The sequence below is a fragment of the Natator depressus genome, chromosome 3 (assembly GCF_965152275.1).
Source record: "Natator depressus isolate rNatDep1 chromosome 3, rNatDep2.hap1, whole genome shotgun sequence".
Classification (NCBI taxonomy): Eukaryota; Metazoa; Chordata; order Testudines; family Cheloniidae; genus Natator; species Natator depressus.
The window spans coordinates 114896418-114919824 of record NC_134236.1 but is presented as its reverse complement, the minus strand read 5'-3'; the positions used below and the strand labels follow the sequence as shown (position 1 = coordinate 114919824).

Below are 23407 nucleotides of genomic sequence, written 5' to 3'. Positions count from 1 at the left end.
GGACTTCTTTAGAGCTACTAAGGGCTTGTTTACATGATGCCCGTGTTAACACAAACTGGATACCATTTAGTTTGCCCCAGCGCATCCACACGGGGCAGTTAGCGTCCAGCACTTTGGTGCGCCCTGGAATTCACACCTCTGTAGTCCACACTGCAATGCAGTGTAGACATAGCCCAAGATTTTTTGGCACTGCATCCTTCTTTCTAACCAGGTGGCAACTGACAGAAATCCTGTGAGAAAAAGCCCAGTCCTACACGAACAGGCTTTCAGACGCAGTTGTATCAGGCCTCAATGTAATGCAGTTATGTGCAAATCAACATTGCAACTTTAATAAAATGCAGTAAATGCAGTAACTCAGGGCACTTGGAAACACAGCCGTGTCCTATGAGCCCCTCTGGGTTATTAAATAATACCATGTTGGAAATTAGAACCTGCACTCTCTCAGGCCTGTCTTGACAGGCAAAAAGTGTGTTTTTTCAATTGTGCTGGCTGAACAAGACTGAAAAGCCCCATTAAGAATCATAGTAACACATATGGTATATATGTTGTAGCTCCCCCCTCGACTACAACTTAGCCAGCTAACGAACATAATAAGCAAACATGCTTTCACATGTGCTAGCTTGCATTTTACCAGATTGTCCGATCTGTGAGAGTAGGCTGTAGAAATGGCTGTGATTCTTACCAGGTTATGAAAGTTGAACCCCTTAATCTCCCAGAATATTTTGCCCCATTTACCTCAATCCACTGAGTCAAGAACTGTTCCGGGTACTGTGGGACAGGCAGTCAGAGGCAGTGCAACTGCAAGGATTGATTAGAGTGCTCTTTGTGGAAGTGGAGAAAAAACACTCTTGAAACATGATGCTTGGAAAATTTGCACGGATTCCATTTGTAATGGGATTTGTTATCAGGTGAAGGCAAAGCTCTCGTGACAGTGTGTCCTAAAAATACTGGTGATACAAAACCAGAACGCAGTGCTCCATAGGAAATGGCCAGTAGATTCTTATTTCAACTTCCCAGTCCGTCAAGCTATCCTCAGTGCTCTGTAACCTAGTCCATTCACTGTAGACTTTTACTTACCATCTGTTACAACTGCTTCTCTCTGCTGTCCATTTAGCTCCCCTGGCTGGAGGTTCAGCTCCACTTGCTCTTCTGTTATACCATTAATGTTGGATATCTGTCCATTCTTCTGTAAAAGCTGTATTGGCAAGGGGTGAGGTGGAGGGGAAAAAAGAGAGGGATAAGGATGAAATGTATTATAATTTTCAAGCTCATAGTATCATTCCTTCTCTTCTTTCACATAATATAAAAATATTCACCTCTTCTAGAAATAGTTTCACATTCAAATCATAGAATCATAGAATATCAGGGTTGGAAGGGACCTCAGGAGATCATCTAGTCCAACCCCCTGCTCAAAGCAGGACCATTCCCCAATTCCTTTTTATATACATATGGATTTGGGGAAATATAAGTACTAGACACTTACATAGCGCTGTTCTTTTTTAAAAGATATTAATATTAACTTTAATAAATCATTCCATCACCAAAGCTCCTTTGTGAGAGAAGCAGGTATCTGGGATCATATATTTTGTTAGTCTGCTGCATAGGATTTACTGAAGAACCGACAGTCTTGCCACAAAATTGTGCAGGAGAATCTAACTTTGCATTTAAGAAATAATTTAAGATTCTAGCACTTATGATTGAGAAGAAAAATTTCTGAATGTGAACTGAATCTGACTGATGCAGTGGTATCTTCCCGGGTCTACAGACAGCCTGAAACAGGAGCTGAGAGATTGATTTTCAGCATTCAGTTCAGGGAAGGTAGAGGGACCTGAAGATCAATGATAATTGACCTGAAGATCAATGATAATTTAAAATGTCAACAACGTTATTGCCATGTCAGCTGTTGGGGAAGGGACTTTTGGGAGGTGATCTAGGAGTTCAAGCCCTTCCCTCAAGATTTTGTCACATATGACCCTCATTAGCAGAAGGGAAGGTGGTGCATTCCTCGCCAGTGCAAAAAGCCCCCTCAAAAAACCCTACGCCCCAACCAATCCCTATGTACCCAAAATGAAAACCACTCTCACACCTTCCACGATCAAAAGAGCACCAACTGATCCTTGCCAACATGCCAAAACTAGCTGTTCTCCATCTCCAAGACAACATCAAAAAGGCTGTGAGTCTGTCACGGATTCCATGACTTTCTGGGACTTCTGCAGCGGCTGGTATGCCTGGCCGGGGGGCTGCCTGAGCAGCTCGGGTGGCCCCCCCAGCCAGCCGCACTGACCACCTCTCTCGTCCCACTGCCCCCTAGCATCCACAGGAGTTTGGATGTGGGAGGGGGCTCAGGGCGTGGGCTCTGGGAAGCGCTTACCTCAGGGGGACTCCCCAGAAGCGGTGACATTGCCCTCCCTCAGCTCCTAGCTCTGTGCGCTGCCTCCACCCACAGGCACCACCCCCTCAGCTCCCATTGGCCGCAGTTCCTGGCCAATGGGATCTGCGGAGCTGGCACTTGGGGTACGGCCAGAATGCGTAGCCCCTTGGCCGCGCTTCCACCGAGGAGCCGAGGGATGTGTCGCCGCTTCCGTGGTGGTGCAGAGCTGGGTAGGGAACCTGCCAGCCCCACCAACTCCCACCCAGCAGCAACGGGGGTCCTGGGCTGTGCGCTGCTGCCCGCCCCTCTTCCCTAGCACCAGACCTGTCTCCTTGCATGGGTGCCATGGGTCCTCCCCGCAAAGTGCCCATAGCACCCCCGGCCTCCTGCCCCAGAGTACCCGCAGTGCCCCTGGGCCCCCTCCCTGCCCCAGAACACCCATGTTTTAATTAGGGGTACATAGTACAAGTCATGGACAGGTCACGGGCCATGAATTTTTGTTTACTGCCCATGACTTGTCCATGGCTTTTACTAAAAATGCCCATGACTAAAATGTAGCCTTAAACATCAACAATGGAGATTTGACTAGTCAATTCAAATACATGAGGTATACGAACCATTGAAATTTTCGGGCAGAGTAAAATAAAATAAAATAACATACAATATACTTGTATTATTCAGTTTCATATTTAAATCAGTCAGCTAAACCTTCCATCTTTTAAATTTCCTGAAGCTGTTGCAGAAATTTCAACTAGTAGTAGAATTTAGCACTGAAGTACCAGAGAAACAAAAGTGCTTTACTACCGAATTTAGACCCAGCTTGCTGCACAATGCATGGGTACTTGATTATCATCCCCATTTTGCAGTGGAGTAAACGAGGAAAACTAACCCAAGGCAAGATGTCAATGGAGTATACAATGCATTTTTTTGGGAAATCTCAACCACTACACTGCAACTAGGGTAGGCAGCTCCACTGGTGGCAGAGTATTCATTGCACATATGTTCATTCCACCAGCTCATCTCACCACACTCAGAGAAAGTCTAGATGACGCAGTGGTAGTAAGAATACCTATGCCTACATAACAACTTTCACTGTTGCTACACGTTTAAGGTACTTAACTTTACTATTGTAACCAGTCCACTGAAATCAGTGAGACTACTCATAGTCAAATTAGGCATGTGCTTAAGTATTTGCAAGATTGGGGCACAATTTCCTACTGTAGGGAAGTCCCACGAGGGACTTTGTGTCAAATCCAGGATTAGAACAGAAGAGCTTGGTTCCCAGTCATGTATATAGATTGTACTGCTCTGAAAAAAATATTTATATTGCTTCAAGGAATTTATTGATTTAGAGCATGCATAGTCGTCTAGCCAAGCGATGGCATCTTTGGTGGCATGATGCAGTTCTTCTAGGCCACCGCTGAGCCTAGTCAGCCGGCATTCATCAACAGTGTACGTCATCGTCTATGTTGCGCCGCAGCTGCACAAAGGGCTGTCACGAAGGCCCCAGTGATACTGGTTGGCTGCACAGAGACCTTGCCTGGTCCAGAAACTCTTCAACAGGGACCATGAACGACAGGGCAGGTCAAAACCAGGCGAGCAAATTGTGGGGTCGGCGACGAGGGACTAGTTGGGGATTATAACAGATATCCTATTCCTCTCGCCAAAGTGTTTCCGCCCTAACATCCTGGCGTGGCGGCTGAGACCATAATGGGCGATGTGACGGCAAACGTGCAGCTAGTAGTTTAAAAAGGCCATTGTGCAGCGGCAGGCTTAAGTTGGCGCACACTTTCTCCAGTAACTTGCCAGTAACATATCTCGTCTGATATGAGGAGGAGCAACGTTGGTCAGAACTGGGAGTCATGGGAGTGGAGCTGGACGCAGGGTGCCACAGATGATATGCATAATAGCGGCATGTAACTGCATATCCACCAGTTCAAGGAATAGAGTACTCTATGATCAAAGCTGTATATTCTTTCTAACTACATTTACAGCTTGATTTTTAATTAAGCATAAGACAATTAACATATGTTACCTTTGTTGAGGAACAAATTACAAGTGAATGAATATAAAAGTAAAAGGGTCACTCAGTCATATTTCTACATGAAATGTTTTCCCCAATATTGTTTGTTATAAATAGCACCTAAAATTACTATAATGGCACCAAGAAAAAAAATCTCCATATTTCAGCTTCTTTAATTTTTACAGTATTTTGTATATAGGCATTTTAACCTGTTTTTGTGGGTCTTCCACAGTAAGAGAGGTTTTTTTACAAAATATGAAATGAATGTATTAAAAGCACAAAAATTGGCAGAGGGATTGAGGACAGTACCTGAAACTTTTAACACATTTTTTGAAATTGACTAAATATCCAGCTGATTGTGTCTCTTGAAGAGCTCTGTGTAAGCTCAAAGAGAGCCCCTCTGCCTAGCAAGGAGTGTGTTTTGGTAGCTCCCACAATCGGGGAGGGCACAAAGAACAGGATGGGCCAGGTCCTGTGGGATTTCTAGCCTCCACAGGACTTCTGGGGTAGGCTTGATATCTTGCAGGATTCAGCACAGGATTTGGAACCATAAGATCTCAAGGGATTTGGCACAAGATTTGGAGCCATGATCAGAGCCATGTACTCAGAAACACTTCCTGTTTGCTTGTTTCCCTACCCTCCCTCCTGTGCCCATCCAGATGGGGATTCAGTGTGGCAACCTCCCTGGACCCTCTGCCTTCTGCTACTGCAGGCGGGCCAGCAGGTATGCAGGTATCACTTTACCTCAGAGTGATTCACTTTTGTGGTGCCGCATGCGAAGCTGCTATGGGGCCAGGTCTGGGGGCAAGGTAAATGATGCCTCCCCTCCCCTGTGGGCTCCCAGGTCTCGGGGAGGCTGGGGGGTTAGGAATTTCTAGGGACAGCAGGGCTAAGTCCCATGACCTGGGCAGATCCCAGGTGGAAATTCCTGGCTCCCTTGGGCTATACGCCATGCCCATGAGGGGCTGCGGGACTTGAGTTGGCGGCAGCAGCTGTTGGATGTGTGAGTAAGCCCAGTCTGCCCCCTTCCTGTGGGGTCGATTTTACCTGGTAACTCTGTCTTACTGTGATAATCTAGTTGGTTCTTACCATGGGCTCATAACTGCTCCAGCAGGGCAGTGTGGTGGCTGGTGATCGTCCTGATCAGGGACTGGGACTGATCTGGGATTGTCCTGATCTGGGACTGATGCTCCCTGGCTTGGTTTTTGCTCCTGGTTACAGATCCCCTTTCTGTTTGTGCATTTGTCTGTGCTTGTGATCTCTCCCTAATCTCCTGTGAGACACTAGTCATGCTTGTAGCTTATACATAAGTACAACACAGAAACTTTGGATGTGAAAATGGAAACCTTCCATCATGGGCCATAAGTAGTATGTCTGGTGTTGATGCTGCTGGTGATGAGATGTGGGCAACAAGACTTTTAATCAGACACTTATTCAGAAGTGTCCATTTTCACTCCAATTATAGACTCAAGGTCCTTTCCTACAGCAGTTTAATGGATTAAAGCCCTGCTTCAGACTTGCACATTTACATAATTACTGTAGGGCAAACTTCCTTATTGTAGTTAGGACCTTAGACTGTGAAGACTGTATCATGTGTCTCACTCCAAAGATGGGACATTTCCACTCCTAAACATACTCATTATCTCTGCTCCTTCCCGTGAAGTGCAAGAATCTTTGTTCAGGAGAATGCAGTCTTTTAAATTCTAATGTACAAGCTGGAGGAGGACAATCATTTGCAATTGGAAGGCAAATGACTACTCCCTCACCTTTCTGAGCCCCACCCTGTCCAATGGGAACCAAGACAATAGAGGTATGAATAGATTATCTAGTGAAAAATGTTTTAAAAGCCCTGTGATAATCATCCATTGAGTAAACAGTGGCCGGAAGGAGCGTATATGTAAGACTCTGCAGAACTGATCTGATTGTTAGCTTAGCTGGGTAGTGTCTCAGTAGAGACATCCCCCTCCAATGAACCCTTGCTTATAGAGCCAAAGTGACTCTGCTTGTCAAGTTAGGAGCTGCCTCTACATTAGAATCTCTGCCATTCTGTGAATATGGATAAATATGGTAGCCCCTGATGTACCTCTGTCCCTCAGTGCTCATCAGACTGAGCGTGTCACCAAAGCATGATGCAGCCTTCAGCTTTGTTGGGCTGCAGTCTGGTCTGTTAAATGGGAGAATTTGAGCCCCATGTTCTAACTGTAGCCTCAAGGAAAGGCATTAGTGTAGGTGGAAGCTTAACCCCTCTTCTGTAGCCAATGTCTGGATTATTAGACTATGCCTTAACTGGCTTTCAGTATATCTATCTATCCTTGCATACGATTCCTGCTCAAGCACATCAGTCAGTGCCAGTGAAGAATTCTTCCAGCCAGATGGGTGTTTCATGGACCTGGCTACAGTGTGAGTGCACCAGTCATTTGCTAGATGAACTGAACACTCATTACCAGATACCTAAATGGCAGAAATGGCTCAACTTTGGAATTTTTTCCTACTCTCTCCTTGTGTGCCCTCAAATGAGCATGGGGAGTGCAGACCAGGTGCTGAATGAGCAGAACCACCCAAGGATGGAGTCCTACTTCCTCCAAATGGTCAATGCTTGTCAAATGTGCACATTGTGGTCTCAACAGAGGCTTGTCTCAGCCTGTCTCCTCTGTACTCCCTGACAGCAGCTGGAATGCATATAACACCACTCTTGCTGGATTTAAGGACAGGACTCCAGGGCTTATTTTCTCGCATGTCTTCCCCACCACCTGTGAAAGTGCGAGATTTGCCTTCCTCGCATGGGGCACAGCAGCCCTTCATAAGGAGGGGTAGTAGTGATTCCACCTGCATGGAATCCTTAATGTGACTAAGGCTCTCAAAGCACTCTCTCTTTTGTCAGGTTTCAGAGTAGCAGCCTTGTCAGTCTGTATTCCCAAAAAGAAAAGGAGTACTTTAGCTCACGAAAGCTTATGCTCAAATAAATTTGTTAGTCTCTAAGGTGCCACAAGTACTCCTTTCCTTTTCTCTCTTCTGTGTAGAGATGTTTAGCAATTAACACCACCAAACAGAAACATTCATACAATATTCATTTCACTGCCAAGCATGTGCCTGGGCTTAACAACGGCATAGCCTGGGCTTGTCTACATTGGCAAGTTTCTGTGCAGTAAAGCAACTTTTTGCGCTCAAACTGCAGACGTGTACACACTGCCAAGCCACTTTGTGCACAGAAACTCCTCAGTTGCAGCACTGCAAAAAAACACCTCAACGAGAGTCATGAGGCTATTTGCACAGAGGCTCCAGCGCTGTAATTGGCCTCTGGAGCCGTCCCATAATGCCTCAAGTGACCGCTCTGCTCATTATTTCGAACTTGGCTGTCTTGGAGACATGCGCCCCTCCCCTTTCAAAGCAACATTTCTGACAGCCTTTGCATGGTGTTCTGATCTGCTCTGGGACACAAAGCAAACCATTAATGTGGAATGCCCCTGCTGTTGAACACAGAGGGTGTGTGTGTGTGCGCGCACACGTGTGTGTGTGTGTGTGTGTGTGTAAGAGAGAGAGAGAGAGAGAGAGAGAGATTGCTGTACACATTGTCTCTTCCCCCCCTCCATACACACACACACTCCCTATCACACACTCTCTCCCCCTCTGCCCCCCACTTCAATTGAAAAGCAGCTGGCAATGTAGTAGGATGCCCATGGAACAATGGGATTGGGAAACCTACATCACGTGATGCTGTGCCTGCCCCATGAGGCATTGCAAACCCTTCCCAAAGCACGCTGCGGCCAGTTGCACAGTGGGATAGCTACCATGATGCACTGCTGTCTTTGCCATTTCAAGAGCTGCTACTGTGGATGCACTGCAGCATCACAAGGAGCACAGTGTGCACATGCAACAGCGGTTTAATTCCAACGTTTTAATAAAAGTGGTATAACTTGTGGCACAGAAACTTGCCAGTGCAGACATACCCTTAGTTGCAGGTCAACAGATTCAGAGCACTAGCACAGGAAGCCAAGGCAGTGCTAGAACAGATGCCTATGGAATCTTGGTTACTGGAATCAATATTCACTGCCAAGAGCCCACTTGCACCGCACACCTTTTTACTGTACACAACGACATGAGGAGTTTCGGGGGGGGGGGGGGGTGAGGGTCTACCCATGGCCTGGCCTACATTAGAACCCAAAATTTGGCAGTTCATAGTCTTGCTATAGCTAACTGGTTGTCCAGGGTGCTCTTTTACTGCAGGTTTGCCGGTTGTCTGGATCCCTATTGTGGATTGATGGTCCCGAGGATATGGAAGGGTTGGGCTGGGCTCCTGGGGTGTGGAGCAATGTCAGGAAGCCAGTGTCCTTGCAGGTCCCTAGGCAATTAGTTGAGGTTCTTCCTTTGGTCTATCGTTTGGAGGGTGAGGCTATTCTCTTCAAGGCAGCCTTCTGTTGTTTTTTTTCAGGGCCTTCCTTGTCTGTGAGTTGTTCTCTTCAGCCAAGGGAGATTCTTTGGGGTGAGGGGAAGGGAAGAGCTTCTTCTTAAAAATCTTGTAGCTGTGAAGGGCAGTTTTGAGGAGCCTGGGAATACCACCAGGTGGAATCAATTTATGTTGCTCAGGGGTGTGAAAAAACACAATATATGTTTTGCTGGCATAAGCAGTAGTGTGCACAGTGCTATGTCGCTCTCCGTCCTGTCAGCACAGAGTGGCTTCAAGGGTGATCTTATAGTGGCGCAGCTGCATTGGTACAGCTTTGCCACTGTAAGGTCTCTAGAGTAGACATAATCTAAGTGTCCTTGCCATCTTCCGTATGGTGAGCACACCAAAGAGGTCTCTCTCACCAACAGGAGTTGGCCCAAAATAAATAAAAATAAAGCCACCTCAACAAGAGGCATAAACCTTTCTGCTGCAAAATTAAAGTGACAAAGGGTCAGTGTAGACCAGGGATTGGCAACCTTTGGCACGCAGCCCGTCAGGGAAAGCCCCTGGAGGGCTGGGCCGGTTTGTTTACTTGCAGCGTCTGCAGATTCGGCAGATCGCAGCTCCCATTGGCCATGGCTCGCTGTCCCAGGCAAATGGGGGCTGCGGGAAGATGTGGCCTGACCCGCAGCACTTCCTGCAGCCCAGCCCCAATTGGCCTGGGTTGGCAAACTGCGGCAAGAGGGAGCTGCGATCGGCCCAACCTGCAGACCCTGCAGGTAAAGAAACTGGCCCGGCCAGGCCCGCCAGGGGCTTTCCCTGACGGGCCGCTTGCCAAAGGTTGCCGATCCCTGGTGTAGACACTGTGCTTGTTTTCTCGACATAACTGGCCTCTCCCAGTATCCCACAGCTCCTGCCCTGATTGCTCTGCTCACTGTTTTGATCTCTGCTGCCCTGCAGGCATCTGTCCCTCCCCTTTCAAAGATTAAATCATTAACATGGAATGCTCCTGTGGCCCTGCACTAGGAACACAGGGGCAGGCAGACTGGTGCTGCAGGGAGGTGGGTGTGTGTGGGGGCAGGGGGTACTGCTGTGTTGCTTTTTGACGTTCCTCAGCACGGGGAGCTCACAGAGCTGCTCAGGACGCCGCTCCCGACAGCTGAGGAAGCTGTGGGAGAACTCAGAGGAATCACAGAACTATAAGCAGGCAGGCAGAGCAGGCTGCTTTGGGAGCATAACTTTTGCCAACAAAACTTTGTAGTGTAGACAAGGTCTTAGAAATGGAGCTTTGAGATGTGGTTAGAGACTGGAAACTGCTCCTGTTTTAAAGGTTGTTTGCAGTGTTGTTGTAGCCGCGTAGATCCCAGGATATTAGAGAGACAAAATGGGTGAGGTAACAGCAGAGTTTTGCTGCCAAAAGTAGCTTTGTAGTGTGTACACCTCCCCTGCTTTGTCAGTTTGTAGTATAGACAAGACCCAAAGAAGAAGTTTAAAATTCCCCTAGTCACATATTCCCAGGTTTCAGAGTAGCAGCCGTGTTAGTCTGTATTCGCAAAAAGAAAAGGAGGACATGTGGCACCTTAGAGACTAGCCAATTTATTTGAACATAAGCTGTAGCTCACGAAAGCTTATGTTCAAATAAATTGGTTAGTCTCCAAGGTGCCACTAGTACTCCTAGTCACATATATTTCCTTCAATACCTAGTCACACTCATGAGACATCTACATTGAAGACCTGCTAATTAAATGAAGGGTCCTTTGCTAAATGCCACCTTTCAAACAAAATAAAGAACAAAATAATCTCTGGATGTGTGAAGCACCAAACTGGGTGGAGAAAGGAACAGCACTTTGGATTATAAAAATCCTTCCCAAACCAGTTAAAACAAGCTTTTGAATTGAGAGGTTTATTTCTTTGGATTAACAAATATCCTGTTGCAATGGAATCTCAAATCAGCATACAAAGCACTTGGCAAAGGTGTTAAGTCTGCCTCTTATTTCAATGACCCACTTATTTGCCAAACCTCTGTCTGAGAAAGCTTCACTGTTGTTTGCAGTGTTGTTGTAGCTGTGTTGGTCTGAGGATATGAGAGAGACCAGGTGGGTGAAGTAATATCTTTTATTGGATCAACTTCTGCTGGTGAAAGAGACAAGATTTTGAGCTAAGAGCTCTGTGTAGCTCAAAAGCTTGTCTCTTTCACCAACAGAAGTTGGTCCAATAAAAGATATTACTTCACCCAGCTTGTCTCTGACAAAACTCCACACTCTCCAGGCTTCCTCACTAAAAAAAAGTGTATTAGGGTTCATGGTAGTCTGTTGAAAAGCCCTTAATTAAATCGAATTGATTCCACCTGGTGGTGTTCCTAGGGTCCTCAAAACTGCCCTTCACAGCTACAAGATTTATGAAATCTGATACCAGTGTAGCATAATGGTAATACCACAGATGGAATAATTTGGCTTCACAGTTTTCATTACCTGCTGAGACCAGATATTAAATAGAAAAGGGGAAATGGGCACGGGTTCAACACTCAGATTACATTCCTACTTCTCACATTTTCTTGTTTGCAAATGTAAAACACAGGACCCCTTAGAATTAGTAAAAAGAAAAGGAGGACATGTGGCACCTTAGAGACTAACAAATTTATTTGAGCATAAGCTTTCGAAGTGAGCTGTAGCTCACGAAAGCTTATGCTCAAATAAATTTGTTAGTCTCTAAGGTGCCACATGTCCTCCTTTTCTTTCTGTGGATACAGACTAACACGGCTGCTACTCTGACACCTTAGAATTAGTAGTACTCCTGAGTAAGAGGAACTGCAGACTTTGATATGTTCATTTTGCAAATCTACACAGAATTAATTTAAGCTTTTAAATTCCATTGTAACATACTAAAGGCAGTAATAAAGATAGAGTATTGACTTAATGTTTGTAAAGTACTTTGCGATTCGCTAATGAAAATCTACCAAAGGACATTACACCCTTTTAAAAGGTGAGTTTTCATAAATTTATCTTTGTACCAAGCTTGCTTGAATAAATTTAAATTTGTTCTGCTAAATATCATTTGTACAGACCATTCATTCAGAATTGAAATTAAATAACAAATAAATAAAATTGGTAACCAAGGACCTAATTATCAAACAAACATACAGTTTAACTTTACATAAATGAGTTGACTCATTGGCTACAATAGGACTACTCATGCATAAAGTTACACTCATGCACACATGCATTTATTTGCAGGCCCTCAGAGTTAAGGTTGCTTAAAGTCAAATTCAATCACCACCATCTCTACATTTCAAGGAAACCACAAGGCAATAATAATTCATGTATTATAACACTCAAATATTGCAGACTCCTGACCTCCACCACAAACTCTGTTTCCTTTTCCACTTATTTTCTCACTCAAACACACAACCTTAACTCCAACCACAGCTAAATTAAGATATATTCTCTATAGACACACATGCACTCAAAATCTACCATTTGTTTATTTGTAGGTAAAAATGTATGAGGTTGGAGACATGGCTGTGCATTTGAATGTGTTTTAGATGACTTAAAATTATGCATTGTGGTTATACATTGGAAGTGCAAGGGAAAGTATGTTTTTTGTGCTGGAATTAGAAATAACAGGTCCTCACTGACCTCTTTTTCCTGCAGCATTTTGTCTGGAAATGAGATATCACAGCTAGAGGTTGAAATTTGAGCTGTAGCTGTGTCCTCACATTCCAAGTCCTCCAAAGGCTGGCCAAGGAATGCAAAATTTCAGTCCAAGCACTGTTTATGGCAGAATGAACTATAAGCCAGGGTATACACTGATCAAAAAAATTACAAGAGTTGGCCTTAGTAAATGTTTATTTTAAACTATTAAATTAAAGAAGAATTTTTTTCAGAAGAGGAGATTTCTTGACACCTACATGAAGGACACCCGTAAAGGTATTATGGAATATTTATTTATTTGCATTCCTACAAATATATACAAAAGCACCTATCATATGTCATAGGTACCTTTGCCACAAATTACAGGTAGAACAAAACCAGCAGCTAACCCTTCACCAAAAAACTTGGGCCTCAATACAACTCCTTTCCCTCACAAACTTAAGCCTCATCAAGCACATCTCCACTCAAAAGCTTCCGAGTGTGTACAGTGTTCTCTGAAGCAAACCTGAGTTACTTCAGACAGAATTCAACCCCATCCACTTCTGCCCTCATTTAAACCAGAAAGTCTGACAGAGTAAGATTTTTAGTTAACTAAATTGAGTTGATCCAGTTCCTGCAGTGGATGTCATTTTACTGTAGCAAATAGCTTACTAATATAAAGACAAAACTCACTGCAAAAGGATTTTCAAAAATCCTGGAAGAGGATAGCATTATACACTGTTCTACATTCTTCTCAGGCAATCACTCATGGCAAAAGAAAACATGGCAAAAAAACAAAAGTACAATTTAATTTGCAGTGAAAGTTTAAGGTTCATTTGAATAGTACGCTGATTCATCCATTTTTTTAAAAAATAGTGCACTTTCTTAGACTGCTCTTCTGCTGTCCCTACGAAGCTTGCATCATAGCAGGACCAATTCCCAACTAAATCATCCCAGCCAGGGCCTTGTCAACCCTGACCTTAAAAGCCTCTAAGGAAGGAGATTCCACCACCTCCCTAGGTAACCCATTCCAGTGCTTCACCACGCTCCTAGTGAAAAGGTTTTTCCTAATATCCAACCTAAACCTCCCCCACTGCAACTTGAGACCATTACTCCTTGTTCTGTCATCTGCTACTATTGAGAACAGTCTAGATCCATCCTCTTTGGAACCCACTTTCAGGTAGTTGAAAGCAGCTATCAAATCCCCTCTCACTCTTCTCTTCTGCAGACTAAATAATCCCAGTTCCCTCAGCCTCTCCTCATAAATAATGTGCTCCATCCCCCTAATCATTTTTGTTGCCCTCCGCTGGACTCTTTCCAATTTTTCCACATCCTTCTTGTAGTGTGAGGCCCAAAATTGGACAAAGTACTCCAGATGAGGCTTCACCAATGCCGAATAAAGGAGAATGATCATGTCCCTCGATCTGCTGGCAATGCTCCTACTTATAGAGCCCAAAATGCTGTTAGTCTTCTTGGCAACAAGGGCACACTGTTGACTCATATCCAGCTTCTCATCCACTGCAACCCCTAGGTCCTTTTCTGCAGAACTGCTGTCTAGCCACTTGGTTCCTTGTCTGTAGCAGTGCATGGGATTCTTCCGTCCTAAGTGCAAGACTCTGCACTTGTCCTTGTTGCACCTCATCAGATTTCTTTTGGCCCAATCCTCTAATTTGTCTAGGTCTCTTTGTATCCTATCCCTACCCTCAGCGTATCTACCTCTCCTGCCAGTTTAGTGTCATCTGCAAACTACTGTCATCACAAGTAAAGATCTGAGCTGCCAACTTCTAACCCATAGTTTCTCAACCCATGCACTGCGACCCAAAATTGGGTTGCCCCAAAGTGTCAAAGTGTTGTGTGGTAGGCCCAGGGAGGGAGGAGGAGATCAGGTCCTAACTGCAGTGGAGTAGGGGGCCTAGTGGTGGAGGGGAGAAAGGGCTGGTGTTGCAGAGCGCACTCTGCGGCAGCCGCTCCTGCGGCTCCTGCAGGGCTGGCTGGGCTTGGCTCCTGGGTGTTGCAATCTGATTCCTGGGGTTGCAGCACTGCTCATTGTTTGGCCTAGCTGGTCTCCCTGTCATCATGACAGGGGCAGAGTGAAGTGGTGTTGAGACCCCATGCAGCAGGTCGCAATGTCACTTACGCAGATCAGGTTAGGCTGGCCCCCCCCGTTAGGAAAGCCGGGTCACACCGGAGTGATGCTGCAACCCTGTAAGTAACAATGGCTGGATAGGAGCCTCTGCTATAGTACACCCTGTGATAAATGAAGACAGATGGGGAGTAGCTCCCTTTTATGGACACCCAGCCAGCCAGTTAGCTTTCAAATCCCTCTTGGTGGCTGTTCTCTGCTTGCTTTACCTGTAAAGGCTTAACCAAGTCTCCCAGGTAAAGGAAAAGGAGTGGGCATCTGACCAAAAGAGCCAATGGGAGGGCTAGAACTTTTTAAAATTGGGAAAAAACTTCCCTTTGTCTCGGTGTTGTGGTTCTCCGGGAAAGAGCAGAGACACAGAGCAGCAATGCTGTAAGCAGCTTTAAGCCAGATATGATCATAGATCATCAATTCATACCTCGAACCTACTTGTCTGAAGCCTCAGATATGTAAGTAAATTAGGGAATGTCTAGAAAGATGCAATTAGGGTTATTTCTTTTGTTTCTTATGGCTTGTGGACACCTCTGTGCTAACCCGAGATGCTTTTGTTTCGCTTGTAACCTTTAAACTGAACCTCAAGAGAGCTATCTTGATGCTTAATTTTTGTTAATTGTTTCTTTTAAGATCTAGCAAAAAGCCTAAGTTCCAAATGTATTTCCTTTATTTTTTGGGTTTAATAAAATTTACCTTTTTTAAGAATTGGATTGGATTTTTGTGTCCCTAAGAGGTTTGAAGAGGTTTGTGCATATGGTATTTAATTAGCTGGTGGCAACAGCTGATTTCCTTTGTTTTTTTTCCTCAGCTATTCCCGGGAAGGGGGGTGAAAGGGCTTGAGGGTACCCTACAGGAAGGAATTCCCAAGTGTTTCTTCCTGGGTTCTCAAAAAGCGGTTGTTGTTTTTTTGCACCTGGGTGGTGGCAGCATCTACCCATCCAAGGTGAGAGAGAAGCTGTGACCTTGGGAGTTTAATACCAGCCTGGAGTGGCCAGTATTAATTTTTTTAGAATCCTTGCGGGCCCCCATCTTTTGCACCCAAAGTGCCAGAGTAGGGAATCAGCCTTGACATGCCCCGTGTATTTATTATGTTAAAGTCTGTATTATATATTATAGTTAAGAATATTTAGTACGGTAGATGTTTTTTGCACGGAAGCTATTTGCTGGGTTGCAACAGATCATCAAAGTTAACAAATAGGTCCTGAGCCCAAGAACCACTGCTCTAACCTATGATTACCAATCAGCTGAATGGATCTACTAGCCTGCTCTCTGCGTACAGGCTATCCTCTCATGATTCAGCAAAATAAAATAAAATAAAATAAAATAAAACATAACCACGACCACCACAAACCACGCACACACCTTTTACAAAGATGTTAATCTAAATCTTGGCATGTCTGTTTTTGTGGAACTAAAGTAAATTTTTTAAAGGTTTTAATTAACACACCAAACAAGGGAAAGCATTTTTCTCTTTACCTGACTCACACAACTAGACTACTATCACTTAAAGATACACTACATACAACACTCACATTCTGGTTTGTGACTGTTTGGAGAGGGGGCTGGGAAAACAAATTAACACTACTGTCATTTACTAAAGCCAAAATACTGAAAACTAAGTTATTGGCAGGCACACATTGTTAATACTCCTATAATGTGAAAGAATTACATTACATTCGAATGAGCTATCAACTTTGTTCAACTGCCATATATTTAGAAACAGTTCTATTATGAAGAAGATATTTTTTCCTTCCATCAACTGAAGTCACACTCAGATATGCTTTTGATAAATAGACTTTTAATTCAACTATCTTGTTTTCCCACTTTAGGAAATACCGAAGAACTTCCCCTTCCCACTTCTCTGATATGTCTGATTACTAGAAGTAATGCAATTATTTCCACAATTCCAAAACCAAAGAGCTTTACTTGAAAACCAAGGTAAGATTGCTAAATGAAAACATTGTTGCCACCTATAGTAATTTACAACACCCAACCCACTTAAGAAAATTATTAGTTAACAGCATAATAAATTTTACATTGCCTATGTAATAAACAAACATACTGTCAGTATGAAGAAATGCATATTTAATTACAGAGCCTTTGTACCTGAGTTACTCCAGATGAAAAATGTGGATAGCAATAATGCTCTGTACTTACCTAATGACAGGTTTCAGAGTAACGGCCGTGTTAGTCTGTATTCGCAAAAAGAAAAGGAGTACTTGTGGCACCTTAGAGACTAACAAATTTATGTGAGCATAAGCTTTCGTGAGCTACAGCTCACTTCATCGGATGCAACCGATGAAGTGAGCTGTAGCTCACGAAAGCTTATGCTCACATAAATTTGTTAGTCTCTAAGGTGCCACAAGTACTCCTTTTCTTTTTGTACTTACCTAGTAATTTTTCATCTGTAGTTCTCAAAACACTTTACAAAGATAGCTAAACATTACTCTCTTCTTTACAGTTGGTCTGGTTCATATCTCTTGCTTAGAGGCAACTTGCCAATGCAATGGATGTACCATTTCAGAGATCTAGGTTCTGCTCCCAGCTCTACCACAAACTTCTTATGTAAATTTTGACAAGTCACTTCTCTGTTACTCATTCTGAAATTTCAGAGGGACACGAAGAAACATTACATCCTTTGTAAACATTTCCAAGAGGAGACACTAAACTTTTAACCTTATTAAGTACTGAAATTATTCAAAGTTGTAAGAAACGTGTTCCAGCTGTAAAATTCTGTCATATTTAGGCTTTTTTATCATACCTATCACCAGGTTATCTGAATGCCTAGAAAGACTTCATCCCAAAAATTTCAAAGCAGAGACTGGTCATGAAACCACATCAATCCTAATGAAAAACTCATACACGATGCTGCAGCTGGTCTCCTCAGCAACACAAACTACCACGAGCACATCAAACCTGTCATCCGCTCCCCACACTGGCTTACCACAGAACACCATACCAAATTCAAGGTACCAAGTGCTCATCTTCAAGGCACTCAATGGTTTGGGCCCAGGATATCTAAAAGATCACCTCAAACTCCATGACAAGGTCCACAGTCAGCAGCTCTGGCACAATGGAACTCTCCACAGCAAGAGTAAAGCTTGCGTGTGTAGAAAACAGAGCGCTCTTGGGACTCAGTCCAACACCACGGAACAAACTCCCGCAAAAATTAAGAACCACCACAAATCATTTGTAGCAAGTGCAAGGCACACTCCTTTATCTTGCTTTTGCTAATATAAACACATAGCACAGTGTAGATATATTTTCAAAAATAGAAATAAAACCCACACACAATTTCTCCTTGGGGAGAGGAAGAGAGCTGGGCAGGAAATGATTTTCCCATCTCATGAGAATTTTCAAGATTTTAAAAAATACTAATTCTGCCCCAAATGGTGATAAAAAGTCAAAAATGGCAAAAACATTCCAGGGGCTACAGTGTACTTAGATTTTCAGAAAGCCTTTGACAAGGTCCCTCACCAAAGGCTCCTAAGCAAAGTAATCTGTCAGGGGATAAGAGGGAAGGTCTTCTCATGTATTGTTAACTGGTTAAAAGATAGGAAACAAGGGGTAGGAATAAATGGTCAAGTTTTCAGAATGGAGAGACGTAAATGGTGGTGTCCCTCAGGGGTCTGTATTGGGACCACTGTTCCCTCTAAGCTGTGTGCGTATGCGCACGCGCGCACACAGACCCTAAACCCCACACACACGGCAAAACCCCGCGCACACAAAAATTTGCACAGAAGCACAACAATTTCCACAGAAGAAATTTTTTGTGCACACGGCCTGTCAAAAATTAGAGGGAACATTGATTGGGACCAGTTCTATTCAACATATTCATACATGATCTGGGGAAAGGGGTAAACAGTGAGGTGGCAAAAATTGCAGATGATCCAAAACTACTCAAGATAGTTAAGTCCCAAGGAGACTGGGAAAAACTACAAAAGGATCTCCCAAAACTGGGTCACTGGGCAACAAATTGGCAGATGAAATTCAATGTTGATAAATGCAAAGTAATGCACATTGGAAAATATAATCCCAACTATACATATAAAATTATGAGGTCTAAATTAGCTGTTACCACTCAAGAGAGAGATCTTGGTGTCACTGTGGATAGTTCTCTGAAAACATCCACTCAATGTGCAGTGGCAGTCAAAAAAGCGAACAGAATGTTGGGAATCATTAAGAAAGGGATAGATAATAAGGCAGAAAATATCATATTGCCTCTATATAAATCCATGGTACGCTCACATCTTGAATACTGCGTGCAGATGTGATCGTCCCATCTAAAAAAAGAAAGATTAGAATTGGAAAAGGTTCAGAAAAGGGCAACAAAAATTATTAGAGGTATGGAACAGCTGCCATATTAGGAGAGATTAATAAGACTGGGACTTTTCAGCTTGGAAAAGAGATGACTAAGTGGGGGATATGATAGAGATCTATCAAATCAAGACTGGTCCTCGGGAACCCTGGACTGATCAGGGGCAACGGATGTCACAGAAGGAGGGGCACAGTCAACAGAGACCACCAATGCTGCCCTGGAACCATGCCCTTACCGCTGGTGGTAGGCTGAAGGTGTCCTAAAGGGCGATTCTACCGGTCGAGTGGTCCTCCACCTTATGGTGCCGGTACAGGCTGTGTCAGGACATGTACGACTCCGCCTCTGACTCTGATGAATAATCCGAGCCCGACCAGAGAGGTGCAGATCGCGACGGTGCCGGGGAGTGGTACCGCAGCAATGGGGAATGGTGCCGCACCGTGGTGGGCTTGTCCCGGTGCTGGATAGGAGGTGCCGCTATCGGTGCCGCAGACGGTGCCAGAAGTGGTGCAGCAGCCAGTTCTTGTGCCGCCTGCACCTGAGCCAGCGCATGGGAATAGGAGGCCAGGGACTGTGCTGACATCACAAGTAAGTCCCGCGCAGCCTCAAAAGTGTCTGGTGTGGAGGGGAGGTCCAAGTTCTCCTCCAACACTTCCCGGATGGAGAGTCCACCGACACTGGACTTGACGGATGCCCCCTTCGAGACCGGAGTCAACGGTGCTGGGACTGACAAACCACGGTGTCCCAACATGGGATGCACCAACTGGAGTCCTGTTTGCTCTTCTTGGCAGGGGAGCAGCCCCATTCCGCCTTCTTCTTCTTATGCGGCACTGGGGATTGTGATCGGTGCTGCACTGACAAGCCGGCCTTCTGAGCAGGGGAATGGCACCGATCCTCCTCATGCGGGCCCTTCCTCGGTGCCAAGATGTCCCGCACCAAGGCCAGTGCGCTGTGCACTGAGGCTGCCACGTGCCGGCTCTTGAGCCAGTTGGAGCTGGAGAGCGGACTCCATCAAGATGAACTTGAGGCGATAGTCTCTCTCCCTCTTAGTTCTGGGCTTGAAGCCTCTGCAGATGGTGCACCGGTCTTACAAATGACCCTCTCCCAGACACTTCAGACAAGCAGGGTGCGGATCCCTTCTGGGCATAGGCTTACCACACTATTGCATGGGTTGAACCCCTGGGGCTGCGGCATGCCCCAGGGACAGGGAAAAATATCGGGGGGGACCCCCAACTTAAACGTACTAATGAACTAACTAACTGACTAACTAAGATGAAGGGTAACAGCTATATACAGGAAAAACCACTAGGAAGCACTTGCTAAAGCAAGAGACCAGTTGCTCCAACAACCATCACTGGCGGTAAGAAGGAACTGAGCAGGCAGCAGGTCAGCAGGGACCTATTTTCACTGCCACAAAGGCGCAATTCCAGGGGGCTCCACAGCCGACCCGACAGGTACCACTAGGGTAAAAACTTCCGACGATCATGCACACGGTGCGCGCAGATACCTATTGGAATGGACATGTACAATCACTCGAAGAAGAACCAATATTACTGTGTGATAACAGGGAAAACTGATGCTGAAAGTGCTGTCTTTTGGATAAAATAAAAAACTGAGGTGACCTCATGTGGTTGTTCATGATCCACAGCAATCTCTGCAAGAGTAATGGTGTTAATTCAGTGTTTCAACCAAAATCATATTCTAGTAATTACATTTTACTTCCTGAATTTAAAGTCTGAAGTTTCAAATGGAAATATTTTTCCATTTCCATCCTAAACTGCTGGGTAGTGTAACCATACACTAATAAAGAGCTGCAATGGTTCACCCCAAAGATGCTTTTGAATTTTGGCCATTTAATGATCTCGGCATATATCAGTTTAAATCTGTAAAGTGCTTTGAGATCCTCCAGTATGAGAAGAACTGAATAAATGAAAGATTATTAGTAACTTTTGCTTGAGGGGAAATTCTCATTCTTAACATCTCAGCTATTCAAAGCCTTTAGAATCAGAGCATCATTCTAGCAACTAGAAATTGACAAGAAATCTCAGTATAGGACGGACTTGGTATTTTTAAAGTTGATTGGATTTTAAATGTACCCCTACTTTTCCTCTCATCTTCAAGTGCAATATTTATCCTCTTACTCTCTCTTTCTCTGATCTCTCTCTCCCCAACCCCTCCTTTTTGACTCAGAGTGTTATCACATGTATCATTCTTAACTAATTTTCTTGTCTACCAGGAGTGCTGAATTTTAAGATTTTCAAATAAAATGCTTTGCTTAACAAAAGAAAAAAGAAAGAAAAAATTCCTTCTGTAAAAAATAATTAAAACAAAACAAAAGCACACACACAAAGGGGGGGGGGAGAAAGAGTCTTGTGAGAATATAGATATTTTTCTAATAACTATAGCAAAGACAAAAAGAAGGACATAAAATGACACATGCACTTTTTAAAGCAGATCCTCTTTTCAGGGAAAGTTGCCCAGGGTCTTTTATGAATGTATTCTCTCACAGTCCTTACTTTGTGGGTCAGTGCCATCTGTCCCACTGCATTAGTACTTCAGAGAAACTAATTTCAATTTCCAGTCACATTAACTGCCTCATTTCTCTGAGGGGATCTGAGCTGCAATTTAGTCCAGTTATGTCTAATTTAGTCAGCAGTGTTTCTAATTCCACTGGGAATTGTTATCTAGTTTAGACATAAATGAAGGCAAAGTTTTGGGAGATGAGTGAGAACCTCCCAAACAAAAGTAAGGGTAAGAACAAGGGGACTGGAGGGAACCTCATTAGTTCAGTTCTGCATATATCTGCAGGTACAGAGACAAACACATGCAGTTGTTATTACATCTGTCAGGTTTCTGAGGCACCCATTCATGGCTCTTCTGGGATTACGAAACAGTTCATGAATGTGGTGTCTCACATATATAAGAAACTAAAGAGAACCGGTTATTCAGTTCATTGGTCCTTCAATTTATTCATTCTCAACACAAAGGATTTTCACTGATGTAATGTTTCTGCTTCTACCATGTCACCATAATACACCATGTGCAACAAGGTTTTTTTAATCCTTTCCTTACACCCCACTACAGAAAGTGAAGCGAAGCACAGATGTCAAGTTAAGAATCTTAAAATGCACACGGGATATCACACAAACCCTTGAAGTTCCTGATGCGGCCAACTACAATCAGCACACTATTTTCTAATATGTGTAATGCAAATCGTTAGACTTTACTACATTTTTCCACAAACCGCACACAGAAATAAAAAATGTATATATGTCACAGTACAGGATTGAATAAAAGGTTCTTTGCCTAGAATTGGGTGACAGAGCAAGCTTAATTATTCTCAGTGGGGAAGCAGGATGCAACCACATCCTTCTCCATTACTAATCACCATCATTCCCAACATTCCTCAGTCCAGACCTAGACCCATTCCAAGGATTCCTCATACCAGACCCAAAAGCACCAGAGTTAATTTTGCCTCATTCTTTTAATCCTTCTACACTGATTCTACATTAGATTGCTAAAATAGCCAGATCCAGCTGTCTGAACAACTGACCAAAGTAACAGGAATGTACTGCAATTTTCACCCCATAATTTGATTTTTAAAGCTCACATGTTGATGAGCTATTCAATTTGCAGTTCTATCATACAATGTCACATTAAAAAAAAAACCCTCCTTAAATAGCAACATTTAAAAAAATTAAGTTAGATCATTTCCAAACTTTATGTGCTCTTAGCAGTCTGCCTGGCTTGGCATAAAATAATTCACAAAAGGTGCTCAAGGCAGTAGAGATTCTTGGTGGAGCTAAAATAAGGCAATGATCCTTCAAATAGATATGCAGGTACTTAACTCTATTATCATGAGTACTCTTATTAATTTCAATGAGCAGTCCTAAGGTGTGTAAGAATTTGCAGTATCAGTGCCTAAAAGAGTAAAAATCAATCCAGCATCTTGATAGTACTTTTGATGAAGCTTCTGACTCTTTTTAAGTGCACACATAAGGCAGGAGTCTACGTTTCTTCTCCTATCTCCCTCTTCTCCACAATTTATTGCTAGTATTAATATTTCTGCCCACAGAACTCTTGTCTTCCTTTAAAAAAAATGGTTAAGATTTAGAGTTGGTTGCGTGGGGGAGAAATAAAAAAATTGATAATACTTTTATGTAATTGAAAAAACAAAACTTGAAAATGTGTTTTTATTTCATAAAATAAAAAAATGCTCTGAAAATATTGAAAACTGATTTTTTTCTTGAAATTTTTGAGAAAAGGTCATTTTTTACTAACTTTTTAATAGAAAAAATTCAGCCAGATCTCAAACATTTTTCTGTAATGGTGCAAGCTCTAGTGTTGGCTGGGTGCAGTTACCTTTATAGTATTGCTAACCCCAAATGCTGAAAAATCATGAGTCAGAGGCCCCCAAAATCATGATTGGCTTTAAAATCATGAGATTGTATAAAAATAATAGATTTGCTGTTCTTTTTATTTCCCTTCTGCTTTTCTGAGCCTTGAGGGGTCACTGGGGTCACATTATGAAGCTTTGTCCAGAGCCAT

At 43.6% G+C, this 23407-nt stretch overlaps 1 protein-coding gene across 2 annotated transcripts in view; it reads right to left on the bottom strand.

Moving 5' to 3' along the window:
* Positions 1-23407, bottom strand: part of AKAP12 (A-kinase anchoring protein 12) — a 127396-nt gene that overhangs the window by 52875 nt on the left and 51114 nt on the right. Inside the window, exon 2 of one of the 2 annotated variants that reach the window (XM_074948614.1) lies at positions 1078-1195. In XM_074948614.1, coding sequence (XP_074804715.1) covers positions 1078-1195 — 118 coding nt within the window. Of the gene's footprint in view, positions 1-735; positions 844-1077; positions 1196-23407 lie in introns of those variants that run through there. The other variant, XM_074948616.1, reaches the window with a different exon arrangement.